Source organism: Procambarus clarkii, chromosome 34 (genome assembly GCF_040958095.1).
Source record: "Procambarus clarkii isolate CNS0578487 chromosome 34, FALCON_Pclarkii_2.0, whole genome shotgun sequence".
Lineage (NCBI taxonomy): Eukaryota > Metazoa > Arthropoda > Malacostraca > Decapoda > Cambaridae > Procambarus > Procambarus clarkii.
Genome location: NC_091183.1, coordinates 42,217,938 through 42,234,568, shown reverse-complemented (window position 1 = coordinate 42,234,568; position 16,631 = coordinate 42,217,938). Strand labels below are relative to the sequence as shown.

At 43.8% G+C, this 16,631-nt stretch overlaps 1 protein-coding gene across 1 annotated transcript; it reads left to right on the top strand.

Moving 5' to 3' along the window:
* The first annotated feature begins 302 nt into the window (after positions 1–302).
* Positions 303–12,025, top strand: LOC123762130 (uncharacterized). Its single transcript, XM_045748487.2, has 12 exons — positions 303–523; positions 2,580–3,040; positions 3,620–3,783; positions 4,018–4,121; positions 4,852–5,060; positions 6,134–6,207; positions 6,792–6,957; positions 7,443–7,540; positions 7,993–8,129; positions 9,062–9,235; positions 9,340–10,106; positions 11,676–12,025. The coding sequence occupies exons 1-12, from the start codon at positions 318–320 to the stop codon at positions 11,846–11,848; spliced, it is 2,733 nt and encodes a 910-aa protein (XP_045604443.2). The 5' UTR covers positions 303–317; the 3' UTR covers positions 11,849–12,025.
* Positions 12,026–16,631: the final 4,606 nt, after the last annotated feature.

Sequence of the window (16,631 nt, the reverse complement as noted above, 5' to 3'; positions counted from 1 at the left end):
CTCGCCGGCGCCTGGGATCGAACCCAGGACCACAGGATCACAAGCCCAGTGTGCTGTCCGCTCGGCCGACCGGCTCCCTATGGCCCTGGACCCTGTGATAATGGAGGCCTCTGGACCCTGTGGCCCTGGACCCTGTGGTCCTGGACCCTGTGGTCCTGGTGGCCCTGGACCCTGTGGTCCTGGTGGTGTAACAGAGTATTTAAACACGTAGAATATTTACAAACAAGATGTTTATTAGTTTTAGATGTTTACAAACCAGATGTTTATTAGTTTCAACGACAGCATTGTGTGTTTGTTATACAGACGGTCGGGCATCCATGATATCAGGTGGGTACGTTGCTCTGTGCATGAGGCTTCTCCCTCCCGTCCGCACCACCTCCCCCATACCCCACCTTACCCCAGACCCGAAGCCTGGCGGTGCCCATGCACAGACATCAGTAGCTCCCCGGCTGCCCCATGACAACACCTGTCTTCCCACCCTCTCCAGAATAACACAACTTCAACTCATCGATACAACTAACAGGTATTCTCTCCAATCATTTCTTAGATTTAAGTCTATGTTTACTAGACCGCGTTGCTCGTATGTTTTGAAGGTGTGGATTGCTACTAGGAAACTTTAATGGTACCGAACGAAAGGTTTCAAATTTCGGCTATGTACCAGTTGGGTACTTCTGAGAGACTTCCTTATTGTGAGCATTCATGGACTTATTCATAATAATAATTCATTGTGTCGGGGAACAGGCAGCCAGTTTATATATATAGTATATGTTAGGCTTATATACATACCTGCCCCCCCCCTAAATGGTCACTGACCCCCTCCCTCTCAAAATGCAACCCCACAACAAGCTGACTTAACTCCTTGATGTACTTATTTAGTTGTAGGTGGACAGGGGAATTAGGTGATTGGAAACGCGCCCAACCATTTCTGTCCCTAACGGGATTCGAACTCTGAATTCTCGATTGTGAGTTGTAGCTAGAGTGACGGTCTCGGCATATATTATGACTTGGTTAGATAGGCTTGTTATGTAACAACCTTCCTGATCTTTTGATTCACAATATCTGATAGGATGGCTTCTGTGTACCTGACAAATAAGTGACAAAGTCTGAGAGAACGGCTTTTAAGACTTCCTCACTGCACTCATGGTGTTCCTTCTGACTTCCTCACTGCACTCATGGTGTTTTAAGAAACTCGGTGAGGCGTCACTCAGAACACTGCAGTGGTTCAAGAGCATGCAGTCTCTGCTTGGGTTTTCTACCTCAAAAAAAATGAATCTTGAAAAGTTGCAACGAAATTCTTCCCAGAACGACGTGAGATGGGATACAAAGCAAGACTGAAAGCCCTGGACTTCATGACGCTAGAATAACATAAAAGACAGGAGTCATGATAAAAGATGAAAGGGTTTCTATGAATAGAGACAGATGAGCCATTGAGATGTGAATTTATTTTCCTTTAGTGTAAAAGTAATTGAAAAGTAAAACGTACTGTACGAGGTAGTAAAAGCCGCCTTCGTCCATAATTTCAGAAGATATGATTATAAACACGTAGTTCCAGAGTCACTGCACTAGACTGCGGCCGGATTGAGCCAGATCTAAGAACTGAATATCGATCTTGCATGCACAAACAGGTGACTACAAATGCGTGAGTAGAGTAGAGGCACCAGATCATCGGTCATTGCCCCCCGAGCCTCACCTATTTAGGTTGCAGCAGTGACCACCTGTCTAGTGCACCAGAACGGTGCCCGGGTGAGCGGTCCGTTGTCGATAACCGCCTCTGGTCAAGCGCGCCAGGTTAGGATTTTTCGCTTGGTCAAGTGGAGCGGGTTAGGCTTTGCCACCCGTAAGGTCAAGTGCAACGGGTTAAGCTTTGCCACCCGTAAGGTCAAGTGCAACGGGTTAAGCTTTGCCACCCGTAAGGTCAAGTGCAACGGGTTAAGCTTTGCCACCCGTAAGGTCAAGTGCAACGGGTTAAGCTTTGCACCCGTAAGATCAAGTGCAACGGGTTAAGCTTTGCACCCGTAAGGTCAAGTTCAACGGGTTAAGCTTTGCCGCCCCTCCGGTCAAGCACGTCCTGTTAAGCTTCGTCGCTCCTCCTGCCATGATTTTTTCGAAAGGTATAGAGGCTTCGTAGATTCTTCATGAACCCTGGGTCTGGTTAGCACGTTTCCGCCGGTAGATACCCATTAAGCAATTATAGGTGAATTGATTTAATTCAAGGGAGTCGTATGTATTTTAATTAACTTAAGAATATTCATTATGTATTCTATACATTACAAGAAATATTTTAACAATAATTTAAATTGAATCTATCTTATATCCATGATAGAACACTTGGAACAAAGTACCGGATAAAATAAGACATTGGACCATTGGATTGTTTCACGCATTAAGTTAGATCTATGTATGTATATATATATATATATATATATATATATATATATATATATATATATATATATATATATATATATATATATATATATATATATATATATATATATATATATATATATATATATATATATATATATTTTGTGTGAAAACTTTTTTTTTTTTTTTTGTTTAAAGAACTTGTCTCGCAGGTTCAACATGAGTGGGACCCGGTGTGTGGGGAGGACGGTGTGGGTGCTGGCGGCGGTGGTGAGCATGGCCGCCGCCGCCCCTCCGACACCTTCCACGCTCACCACGTCACCAACAGCGGCGCCACCACCGACGTCACCACCACCGCCGTCGACCACGTCACCAACAGCGGCGCCACCACCGACGTCACCACCACCACCACCACCGCCGTCGACCACGTCACCAACAGCGGCGCCACCACCGACGTCACCACCACCACCACCGCCGTCGACCACGTCACCAACAGCGGCGCCACCACCGACGTCACCACCACCACCGCCGTCGACCACGTCACCAACAGCGGCGCCACCACCGACGTCGCCGCCGCCACCACCGACGTCGCCGCCGCCACCACTGACGTCGCCGCCGCCACCAGCAACAGAAGGGCCGCCACACATCATCATCATGGTGGCGGACGACCTCGGTGAGTTGGATACACGAAGCTCATATCATCCAGCAATATGATATAAAGTCAAGTATTGTCTGTATTTAACAGAGTTTATTATTTATTTGTCACGCTTGCTTACGCCAGTATTAAGTTCACCTGCAGTTGGTGTGACCTCTCTGCTATCTGGCCTGAGCTACCTGTGACCTAATGTGACCCTTTAATCTAGTGTGACCTATCTATCCCTATCTATGTGACTCTTCTAGGAATAGACATGATTTACAGTTGACCTTTCTAAGACCTGATGTGACTTATTGTCATATAGCTTTTATCTGGTGTGAACTGAGTGACCAAATATGACCTGTTGTTACCTACCAGTTACGTATGTGTGACCTACCTGAGGTAAATTGCTTGTAACCTACCTGTGTTTGTGTAGCCTTGTGAAACATACAAATGACCTACCTGTGACCTGACATGTAACCTGGTGTGACCCTGTGTCCTGGTATGACCTGACATATGACCCTGTGACCTGGTATGACCTGACATGTGACCCTGTGTCCTGGTATGACCTGATATGTGACCCTGTGACCTAGTATGACCTGGCGTGCTCTCCGGCAGGGTATAACGACGTGTCATGGCACAACAGTCAGGTGTTGATGCCACACCTGGAGGCCCTGGCACGCGGCGGCATCATCCTGGAGCAGTCATATGTGCAGCCCATCTGCACCCCCACCCGCTCCGCCCTCCTCTCCTCCCGCTACCCCTTCACCATCGGTAGACAGGTGGGTCCTCTCCTCCCGCTACCCCTTCACCATCGGTAGACAGGTGGGTCCTCTCCTCCCGCTACCCCTTCACCGTCGGTAGACAGGTGGGTCTCCAGGCCTCTGTCTCCTTTCCCAGTATATCGACACAGATAAACCCATTGACTATTGAGTATAGACTGGAATATACATTTATTAAAATATATCAAAGATTGATATATGCTGTATGACATCCATAAACTCTTCTCTTCTCAGCACAGGGTCCTGAAGGCCTCTGAGCCCGTGGGTCTGGACCTGGAGCTGAAGCTCCTCCCGCAGGCGCTGAAGGACTCTGGCTACCAAACTCACGCCGTCGGCAAGTGAGTTTTTCAAAGTGGGTTTTTCTGTACCATAGTGTCTTGTCTCCTTCTAAGTGTTGGTGTTAATTCCTATAGAGGCTTTCAAGTACCCTTTGAAGGACGTTATATCTTTCATTCTTGCGTAATATATAATTCATTTACGATGCAGTTAGTCCCATCTTGAGACGTCTCTCTAGTGACTCGTGTCTCCCTTCCTGGTCTATACTTCTCTTCGTTTGGATTATTTTTAACACAGTTGTGGTACAGGAATAGACGACTTCTGACTCTTGTTAGCAGGCTGAGAGCTTTCTCTTCCCATAGCTCATGGTAAGTCTTACCCTGCTAGTTTTCCCTGGCACACCAACCGACTGTCGGTTATCACCCAGGTATTGAATTACTACTGGATGAACAGAGGCGAACAGTTAAACAATGGGGTCTAGTCCTCACTCACCAGGCTTTGTATCCGGACTAGATCACTCACGAGGCAGCCCGTCCGACTCAACAAAAGGCAAATTATCATTAACCAAGCCAGAATTCGGCTAAAAAATAACGCTCAAGAGTCATATTTCCGATATTCATTACTCACACGTACCCACATGAAGCACACGTACTCTCGTGCAACGTTATAATAACTTTATCCTGATATCTGTGAGACACCAGCAGACATCTGGACACCAGAAGACAAACAATTTCACTGTTATTCCCCTGGCAGGTGGCACTCCTTGACACTTTTCCCACCTTGCCCCCACAGATGGCACCTCGGGTTCTGCTCGTGGGACTACACCCCCACCAGGAGGGGCTTCGACACCTTCTACGGCTACTACAATGGTGCTGAGGACTATTTCACTCACCGGCGGTCCCAGCGCTTCGACGCCAGGATGGACTCGTACTACGACCTCGACGCTGATGATTGCTTCGACCTCCAAGATACCTACGAAGGAGAGGAGAAGGGGAGACGAGGTAACAGGGATAAAGAGAAGGGAAATAATAAGAGGGAGAAGGAATGAAGGAAGATAAAGGGGAGGGAATGCACTCGTGAGGCAGATTGAGTAGCCTCACCTTAGGTGGACGAGGGAATCACACTAACATCACTTGGAAGATGGGTGGCTGATACTCTACTGTTATAATTGTGCGATCAGAGACATGTCGTTGGTTACTGCCCTTCACAGGCCCAAATACAATGATTATACTTCACAATACCCAAATATAATACACCTCATGCCCGTTGTGTCTCGCTGAACATGTGTAAATCCGCCGAGATATGATGCCCTTTAATTCATTACACAGGACTAACTAACCCGACAGGAATGGTTTTATCCAGGGTAGATACGTATGGAAGGGCGTTATAACCTCACTTAAAATATACAGTATCCAGCAGAGCCATTGTCTACCAGTGATATGCGTCAAACAAGTGTCATGCGTCAAGCAAGTGACACGCGTGAAGCAAGTGACACGCGTCAAGCAAGTGTCATGCGTCAAGCAAGTGACAAGTGTCATGCGTCAAGCAAGTGCTGTTGTTACCTTAGTTTACTGTAAAGTCCTAATGTCCCCATACAACCCGGTCCCCAATTTGTTCTGATGCTGAGTCAAATTACAGTTGAAAATTTTAAGGTCTATATCTAGTTGATCTTGAGAGACCAGGGTAGTAAGGCCAAGATATAAACTAGAAAATATAATAACAAAACAATTGAATACATAACTACTCTGGCGAATTTACACAAACTTCACAAAACTGTGCTAGTTATTTCCCTTCCTGGTGTAGCAGGACAGTATCGAGATTTTGCTTTAAGAACATACAGTAAATTTTTGTGCAAGGACCCGTCAATCTACGCCAAGTACTGAATTCTCTAATATTGTTTTATAAATTATGCCCAAAGACCTATGTAATCCTTCAGCATAATCATTCACTAAGAACTGTGGAGATCTTTTTATTTTTACTTTATATTTGAAGGGAGAGGGAGGGAGGAGAGGGACACAGACACAGATACAGATAAGAGACAGACAGACACTAACAGTCCCCTTCCCTCCCCCAGGTTACAGACATAACTGGCTGGACCTGAGGTACAACACCACCCCAGACACCAGCAAGGAAGGAGTCTACTCTACGGTAACTATTACATTTTAGCTCTTATAAACCCCACAATTAAACACTTGTCAAGTAATTGAATATAACTAAAATTCCAACCGTCGCGGTAAATACTTTGCCGAGCATTTCTTCCTGACTTGAAGTAATGAGATTTACGGTTTCACTCGTTATTTATGAGTGAAACCGTATTGTTGATTTACTGTATCAACATGTCAGCTTGGTCATGTTGTTATGTGTTGAGACGTTATACCTTGTGTCACTGTTTATGTTCCGTGCTAACCTGTCGTTAGTGCTTGCGGGGGTTGAGCTCTGGCTCTTTGGTCCCGCCTCTTTGTGTGTGTCTACCACCAACAACCTCCCACCTACCTCCCTACCACCACCACCACCAACAACCCCACCCACCAACTTCCCTACCACCACCACCAACCATCCCTCCCTCCTACCTCCCTACCACCACCAACAACAACCAACCACCCACCTACCTTCCTGCCCCCACCACCACCCCTCCCACCTACCTCCCTACCACCACCACCCCTCCCACCTACTTCCCTACCACCACCAACAACCGCCACCCACCTAGCTAGCTGTTTACATCCCTGCCACAGCACATGTTCGCATCACACGTGGAGGACCTGCTGAGGACGAGGAGCGCTGAGGACCCCATGTTTCTATACCTGGCCTTCCAGAGCGTCCACGCTCCTCTACAGGTGCCAGACAACTACACACGCCCCTACGCCCACATCCACGACCACGATCGTCGCACCTTCCTCGGTAAATGACACGTAGTTGCATCATTCATCCTCCTTCCTTCCTCTTCCTTCTTCCTCACCACAACAGCAGTATATTTGAATTCCTCATATGCAGCGAATTTCTAATTTCCATTTAATTTCGACCAATCACAAACTAATAATTTTCGATGTGTGTGTGGGGGGAAGGGGGGATCTATCAAGGGAAAGCGCCAAGCCATTATGACTTCATATAACACTTTCAAGGGTCAGGATAAGGATTTGGGATGGGACGGGGGAAAAGGAATGGTGCCCAACCATTTGTGGACGGTTGGGGATTGAACGCCGACCTGCATGAAGCGAGACCGTCGCTCTATCGTCCACCCCAAGTGAGTTAATGTGAGAGACGGAGTGTAAAAAAAGGATACAAATCTATTGAGTTGGTTATACGGGTTAAGAGGCCCGTGCCACCTCTTGGGTGGCTTAACCTTCACCAATCAATCAATCTATTGAGTTTACTGTGTGTGGCAGGTATGGTGAGTGCCATGGACGAGGCAGTAGGGCGGGTGGTGGCGGCACTGAGGGCCACGGGGCACTACCACAACTCCATCATCGTCTTCACCACCGATGTCAGTGTTAAGTAATAGTTCATACTGTCCTGATTTGCATCTTAAATTTATGAATAATATAAAATCTCTCACATTAACATTGAAGATTATACATGAAACTTAACACTAAGAATTCTCCCCGTGTTTGTACTTTCATGAAATTTTTTACTGGTGAATGTTTAACGAATTAGAGAAACTATTTACGAGAAAAACGTCGTAAGATTAATGCATTTTTAAAAGTTAACAAAAAAAATGCTGAATCATTAAACAAGTAGAGTTTTTTAAAGAAAATAAAAAAATCTTGAAACACAAATGCAGGGAAATTTTAGTTAAATTGATCAGCCATCAATGGCTAATATCCATCAATAAAAACTATTTATTTTATTTACGCTGTGTGGGAATAACATCCCTGGATGTTTAAATATTCTACACTGTGCGTATAACACGAACTAACACAAGGTTCAATGTTGCAGAACGGTGGCCCGACCAGACACAGTGCCAACAACTGGCCACTGCGGGGCCATAAGGCCACACTGTGGGAGGGTGGCACCCGGGGCGTGGCCTTTCTGCACTCCCCACTTCTGCCCAACCCTGGCACCGTCTCTCACCAGTCAGTAACTCCTCCACTTGTTACCCCCTGGCAGTCACCAGTTAATAACTCCTTCACTCACTACCAGTATAGTCAGTAGAAATAGATTCTAATCCTATATACCTACGAGAATGCCATTTAATCGATCATTATTAACCTCTAGGACGATTACGAAAACCTCTTACGAAACCTATATATCTTCCCTTAATCATGGCGTCTTTGTTTACATTTATTAAACAGTTTACGAGATGCGAAACTTCACAATCCATGGCTGTCAATGTTATTAACAACCTCGTAGTACTTCATTGTTTATAACTGTTTAACCAATGATAACAAAGCCACTATGATTGAGGAAAAATGTACAGGTTTTGCAAGAGGCTGTGTAAGTCTTTAAGGCTACGGGTGGCACATGAAACTATATAAATCTTTCCCCATTTGCTTGGATACGGCCAAGTATTTCTAGTCAGCCAGAGGCTTAGGACCCGTACCGGGATGTCCCTGCGTAAGAAATACATATACATTACATAGACTATAGACAAAAGACACAGGCATACACTATAGACTAAAAGAGAGGCGCATAGACTATAGACAATAGATAAAAGACGCAGACATGGGCCACAGACAAAAAATCCAGACAGACAATGAACACAGACATAGATTTAGGCAAATGATACATAGACAAAAGATAATTTTTGTTTAAATAATTACTGGCTCATGGTATTACACGTGTACATAGCCAGATAATCCTTAGTGCCAATATTAGTCAAAATTATCTCCGATTACCGGGAAAACCGTTTATTTGAGCATATTTTATCACTGCAACGGAATCCTTCCATTAGGCTAGGTTTGTTCAACTTGACCAGATATTATTACTGCTTTGACCACTCGCCCTTATGTTATTTCCAATTCTGGTTCTTACCACCGTGACGTGGGATGACTTGATGCGTGGACAGGTTGATACACGTCACGGACTGGTACAGGACGCTGGTGGGCGTGGCTGGGGGCGTGACACCACCTGACACGGACGGCGTGGACCAATGGGCGTCGCTGACTGGCTCCGCCCCGCCGCCCAGGACACATATGGTGTACAACATCAACAACACCACCAGCTTTCGGGCTGGGGTCAGGTGAGAGATGAGGTAACATTTGATTTTCAACCTGTTATATTAACATAATGAAACAAATTAAAACCAAAATAATGTTATATACTTCCTGGGTGCTCCTGGTGCAGGAAGGGAATGTTGAAGCTGCTGGTGGGGAACCCTGGCAAAGGTCCATGGATAGTGCCACCGGAACACCCACTCATCTCCGCCGGCGTCGCAGTCGACGGACTCTCCCTAAACTCCGACAGGCCAGACTACTTCACTTCACAGCCTAACCAAGTCTTTGTCGACTTACTCAACACAACCAGCACTCCGGAAGTCGAAATATTTACCACGGACTCACTCACTACAGACGTCGACTCATTAAATACCAACCTCGACTCATTAACTACTGAAGTTTATTCAGTGACCAAGGACGTCGACTCACTAACAACAGATGCAGGCTCATTAAGTGAGAACAGCTACTCTTTAACCACAGACTTCCATTCATTAACTACAGACTTCCACTCATTAACCACAGACGCCGACTCAACCACGGTTGTCGACTCAACCAGTTTCGTCGATTCCTTGACAGACTACGACTCTCTAACCACAGACTTCGATGTCTCCATTTCATCAGAGGGAGAGAGCGGTGGCTCAGTCTTCGATATAGCCAATATCTCAAACATGGACGTCGATGTCGGCGTAGTTCGCCGTCCTTCGGTTCCTTTACCCCAGAAGAATGAAAGTGAAGACGCCCAGAGGATGCAATGTGTGGAGGACGCTCAAGAAGAGGCTGGAACTAGGACTGCAATTGACACTGTGTGGGCGTCAGAACTGGGGACGACCATTCAGCAGCTGTCGCAGAGAGCCACTAACGAGAACGACATCCAGATCAGTCTTTATAACATCGAAGGTACGTGAACGACTCATTAGCATAACCCATCTTCCTCATCAACAACTAACGTCTTGATAGTCCACTTGACATAACATTTGTATATAAAATAATTATTTCTGAAGATATAGTGCAACAAATCATTTGTTACTATATGTTATATGATACATTCACTTAGCTTCCACCATATCAATCATTCTCACGTGTGTAACCCAAATATAGCGACGTGTGGTTGGAAGAGCGAAGAGGCTAGTGTAGTGACTATTTTATCTCTTGGCTAAAATATGAAAGTATAGATAACTAAATATATAGTTAGCTATCCTAACACTCAAGGTGTTAAGGGGTTCGATTTTCATCATGGTGGGAGGGGGCAAGGATAGAGAAACTCGTATCTGTATATGAGATCCCAATTCCAGATTCTTCCAGCATCCTGAAGGATCTTACTCCAGGAGTTATAAGGAATCTGGAAAATTTACACCTCCCCAAAGTGTACAGTTCTGTACACACTCCCTCCTGGAGTGAGAGCTCATTGATGATTAGTTTTTACGCGTTGCCAATTTTATTCATTGATTAGGTACACACGAACCTGATAGTCAGCCTGTCTTGGGATCAAGAACGTAAGCTTTTGTGATCACTCGTTGTCAATGGCACCAGCTTACCTTGAGGTTTAACTTACATTGGATCTCAGGATTAATGTATCTGTGCTCGATCTTTGACCATCTGGGACGGTCTGATTAGCCAGGCTGTTAGACGCTGCTGGACTAAGTTTGACGTATAAATCACAGCCCGTTTGATCAATATAGCTTGCTGGTAACTAGGTGAGATAAGCTATTGGTAAACACATACTATATGAAAATATTAAACAATGACAACTACATGCTATCTGTTTACTCGATCCATTGTTTTATGTTTTCCACAGCATGTAAACACCGTTTGTAGGAAGCACATGTACAATAATTACTATGTCAAAGTAACTTTATTTGTCTCTGATGGAAAACTTTCGTTTAGCAGATATAAGTGAGTGTTACCTTAGGTAGTTTAGCAGGTATAGCTGCTTGTCACCTTGCTCTCCAGGTAGTTTAAGAGCTATTGATGATTGTGCATTTCCCTACAAGTAGCTTAGGTAATTAAGTAATTGTTACCTTGTCTTCCATGTAGTTTATCAGGTGTAAATGAGTGTTACCTTGCCCTCCAGGTAGTTTATCAGGTGTAAATGAGTGGCAACTTGCCCTCCAGGTAGTTTACCAGGTGTAAATGAGTGATACCTTGCCCTCCAGGTAGTTTATCAGGTGTAAATGAGTGGCAACTTGCCCTCCAGGTAGTTTATCAGGTGTAAATGAGTGATACCTTGCCCTCCAGGTAGTTTATCAGGTGTAAATGAGTGGCAACTTGCCCTCCAGGTAGTTTAGTAGTCATAGGTGATTGGCACCTTGCCCTTCAGAGTCCAGATATTATATACCTCGGTGTCGGTAACTCAACATATTGTTCACCCTGTTCCGGAGAAGAATTTTTATCATTAAACTTCATAGTTTAGTTGATACCTATATAACCTGAATGTTACCAATGCATCTTGCCTCCTTCCCATCCCAGAGGACCCGGAGGAGCGGGTCAACCTAGCCTCGGAGCAGGTGGAGGTGGTGGAGGAGCTGCTTGAGTACCTCCTGGAGGAACAACGGCGATACGTCCCCGCAGACATCAAGCCTCAAGTGCCGGAGGCCAACCCTGCGAACTTTGGTGGTGTCTGGTCACCGGGATGGTGCTAGTGGGCTCCGGACGACACTAGTCGCCCACCAGAAGGCTACTAGGATGATACTAATAGCCTCCAGAATGAGTCTAGTGGCCACATGAAGGTGTCGGCAGCTACTAGGATGATACTAGTAGGCAGCAGGATGGTTATAGTTGGCCAGGCGGGTGCCGATGTCTCCTAGGGGTGATACTAGTAGCCCCGAGTATGGTTCTAACGGCCCCAAGAGGGTGCTAGTGTCCCCTACGATGACACTTGTAGCCTCCAGGGGCCAAATTCACGAAAGCACTTACGCAAGCACTTACGAACGTGCACAGCTTTCCTCAATCTTTGACGGCTTTGGTTACATTTATTGAACAGTTTACAAGCATGAAAACTTCCCATTCAACTGTTGTTATTGTTATAAACAGCCTCCTGGTGCTTCGGAGCTCATTAACTGTTTAATAATTGGAAACAAAGACGCCAAATATTGAGAAAAGATGTACAGGTTCGTAAGTGTTTGCGTAACTACTTCGTGAATCTGGCCCCAGGATGGTTACAGCGGCCACGGGAGGGTGATGATGATCTCCAAGGTGAAGATAGTGGCTTCTTGGGTAGGGTTAGTAATCCATAGGAAATATGCTAGTGATCCCCAAGGACAGTGCTGGTTGCCTTCACCAAGCTGTCAAAGACTACACAAGGACCTTATTGTTTCTTATATATTTATCTACACTTTCTCGATTTTCGACATATGTTTACTTTAGCAAAATATATTCAGAGCGAACATTTAATAAGACATCGTTATACAGTATTTTGCATGAATCAAATCAATAATTGAACTGGACTATGTGAAATGTATTTAGAAAAAAAAATAATTTATAAAAATGATTTCAGTGGACTAGTTACAATTAAAGAAAATCTAATTGGTTCTGTAATGATTTAAATGCAACTAATGGTTAAATTCCAGTTTTTAATACAAATAATGAAATAACAATGACAATATAATGCACTTAGGGCCCGCGCAGGAATATCCCTGCAAAATATATATATATATATATATATATATATATATATATATATATATATATATATATATATATATATATATATATATATATATATATATATATATATATATATGTATATATATATATATATATATATATATATATATATATATATATATATATATATATATATAATGCACTGAAATATGCATTATCTTAGTTTCGTGTTGCAAGACGAAAACAGTTTCGTGTTGCGTTTTAGGGCTATCAACCTTTAGAGGGCTATTAAAGCCACACAAGTGATTACTAACTAAGCTTTAGGTACACTCGAGTTCATTATGAATTATTGTTTGTTGCCTTTATCAATAAAGTTTAAATACATGCTTTCCTTAGAACACTGATTTTTGTTTTCTATGTACTTATAGTAAACATCCTAATATTGGTATTTTTGTATGAAATACTATTGTCTTCGAGAGTTCCCTTCGTCACTGAGTCTAGATAGACAGTCCGTTCGCTGTGTCTATTTGAATAACGATTGCAGTTTGCTGTGTCCATGTGGAAGAGGCATACCATGAATGGTGCCTCTGCACTGTAAATGGTGCCCTTCACTCTGTGACTGCATGGTGCCATGCACTCTGTGAATGGTGTCCTGCACTCCGAGAATGGTGTCCTGCACTCTGTGAATGGTGCCCTGCACTGTGAATAGTGTTCTGCACTGTAAATAGTGCTCCATGTTACGGATAGCATCGATGCTAGGAGCAACATCTTAAATATGCATTGTCTTGCTGAATTGAGTGACTCAGATTTACTGTATTCTATATAATCTTTGAAATATTATGGTGTATTTCATATAACAAACTGTTCTGTTATTTATTGGAGATGAACCAGCTATACGAATCATTGTGAGTAATTTCAAGGATCGAGCTGTGCAGTAAGGTTTCACCGACAGACGTGAGAACAACTACCCCATCTTACTCGATTTTGGGAGTTAGAATTTATTGGTACTCGTGGCGCAGTGGTAAAGCATTCGCTCCGCGCTTCGCAAACGATTTGGCATAAGTTCGTATCGGCCGGGGAAGATTGACAAGGCGTCAGTCCTAAACTGTAGCCTATGTTCACCCAACAGTGAGTGGATAAACGATTTGGCGGGCCGTATTCCAGGGGAAATTAAGATTAAGGACCTGCCCGAAACGCTATGCGTGCTAGCGGCTTTACAAGAATGTAAGAACTCTTGTATATAATAATAATAATAATAATAATAATAATAATAATAATAATAATAATAATACAAAAAAAAACTACTGATAGCGGTGTGGACAAATTCCCGCCAAAATAAGACGACGTCCCGCCAGGCTAGTAAGTCTGTTGTAATTTAAATTTACGTTTGATTCGGTTATAAAGTCTCGAGAAGGACTAAGTAATGAACATAGATAAAGAGCATTATTTGCTAAAGAGGTTTATCCTCATATTAACGTAAATTCAGGACAATCACAATTATCCTTCTGGTAGCGTCTAGAAGAATGTGTATTCTTGCACGGAGGGAAAACTGGCAGTTGAGCTTCTCCACGACGCCGGGATGGACGTGCGAAGTTTGTTGTTGTTTCAGATTTAGCTACTCAGAACGAGGTGTCCATGTAGCACGGGCTATGGAGAGCCCGTAACAGACGTGCGAAAACCTCACCTCAGTTTTATTAGAAGTTTAACCCTTTCTTACTATGAGTTAGCGAGAGGCGGAGACGTTGATCTTCAGAACCAACGAAAGGTAAGGTACATTTTCGAATAGTTCGTTAAGTGATCTTACGCTTTTAAAAATGTATATGATGTTGGAGGAAGTGAGTTTTGAGTTTATTGCCAGTAACTACTCGACTTGTTCTTAGCCTCAGGTTTAAGGGGAAAAGCATTACAGCTATTGGTTTTTACTATAAAATGTATTGGCCATATTAGTATGTTATTCATAACCAATATTATTTTATCATTCATGACGTGTTGAGCCCCTATTGTTGCTTATAGTTTCCCTACTTGTGTCAGATGTAGCAAGTTGTGTCAGTCAGTATGTGTCGCCATTATATTGGTTATCTTAGGCTGCGTATAAGGCTATAAACTTATATTCTTGTCAGGAATGGAATGGAACTATCAGGGGAAAGCGCCCAGCCATTACGACTATATAGCACTTGGAAGGGATCAGGATAAGGATTTGGAATGGGACGCGGGGAAGGAATGGTGCCCAACCACTTTGACAGTCGGGCATTGAACGCCGACCTGCATGATGCAAGACCGTCGCTCTACCGTCCAGCCCAAGTGGTTGGGTCATTCTTGTCAGGAAATATTTTTGTAAGAAGATTGATATTACTTTTGTATATATAAATAAAGAGTTCTTACATTCTTGTAAAGCCACTAGCATGCATAGCGCATATTACCCCTCTGGCGTATCCTGTGGCGCAGTGGTCAACGCAATAGGGTCAACCGAAAAGTCCGGAGTTAAATTCTCGCTGCAGGATAGAGAAGTTTGGGCAAAGATTCTTTTCGATCAATCTCTTTATTGAGATTACCAATCATTACCAATTGCGGGCAGTTGGTAATGTTCTGCCCGAAACGCTATGCGTGCTAGTGGCTTTACAAGGAGATAGTTAACTGTTGTTAACTATCTGTCTGTTTACACAAGACAGAACACGAAACAATGGGTATAAATTGGATAAGTTTAGATTTAGGAAAGACTTGGGTAAATACTGGTTCAGTAACAGGATTGTTGATTTGTGGAACCAATTACCGCGTAACATGGTGGAGGTGGGGTCCCTCGATTGTTTCAAGCGCGGGTTGGACAAGTATATGAGTGGGATTGGGTGGTTATAGACAGGAGCTGCCTCGTATGGGCCAATAGGCCTTCTGCAGTTACCTTTGTTCTTATGTTGTGGGTTGCATCCTGGGGAAGGTTGATATTCCTCCTTGAGGTATTGTGATGTGTCTAAAAGGGCTTTCTGTATCTGACTGTGGGAAACTAATAACCTTGCGGGTGGTTAGTTATAATAATAAAAATTCATTGTGTCGGGGTGCAGGGAGCCAGAGTGTATTCATACACGTTTTGGCTTTTATCGAGGTCATCCCAAGGCCGAATTACTGACCGCGTCCAGAATGCAACCCCACACCAAGCTGACTAACCCCTGAGTACCTACTCACTGCTAGGTGAACGGGCGCATTAGGTGAAAGGAAATGGGCCCAACCATTTCTGTCCCGATCGGGATTCGAAATTGGAATTCTCGATTGTGTGTCGAGAACGAACCCAACTGTACCACTGGGACCCTGTTATACCGCAGCCCGTCCTCGCATACAAAGATCCAAGCTCGTTAATCCAGCCGCCAACCCCCCTGTTTATGAATGAAAACTGTTTACACACGGCTCACAACTGATTTCGTCCGAACACTTCCGGAACAAGTGCTTCGCTCACGCCCTCTGTTCGAAGCACAATTCTATAAATGCTTCACCCACATACTTCAAATCGCCAACAGAACCTAAACATCTAACCTAACTTACGTCTAACTATACATAGAATTTTTATGTATAATATTAATTTATATATGAAACAATTAAATTTTTAATATAGTATGTTAAAATTGATGAATGCGGCTGGGGAGGGCGGCCACTGCTTTAAACAGCCTAGTGTTGGAGTTTTAGGCATTTTTTTAAGCTTCAAATATTGCAAACAGCGTTAAAGTTTTAGATAATTTTCAGTGGCTTAATCTTCTATGGAGAAGATTAAAGAATTTCCAATAATAAAGTGTAACATATACCATGTTCTACACATTTTAGTTTGTGGTATAT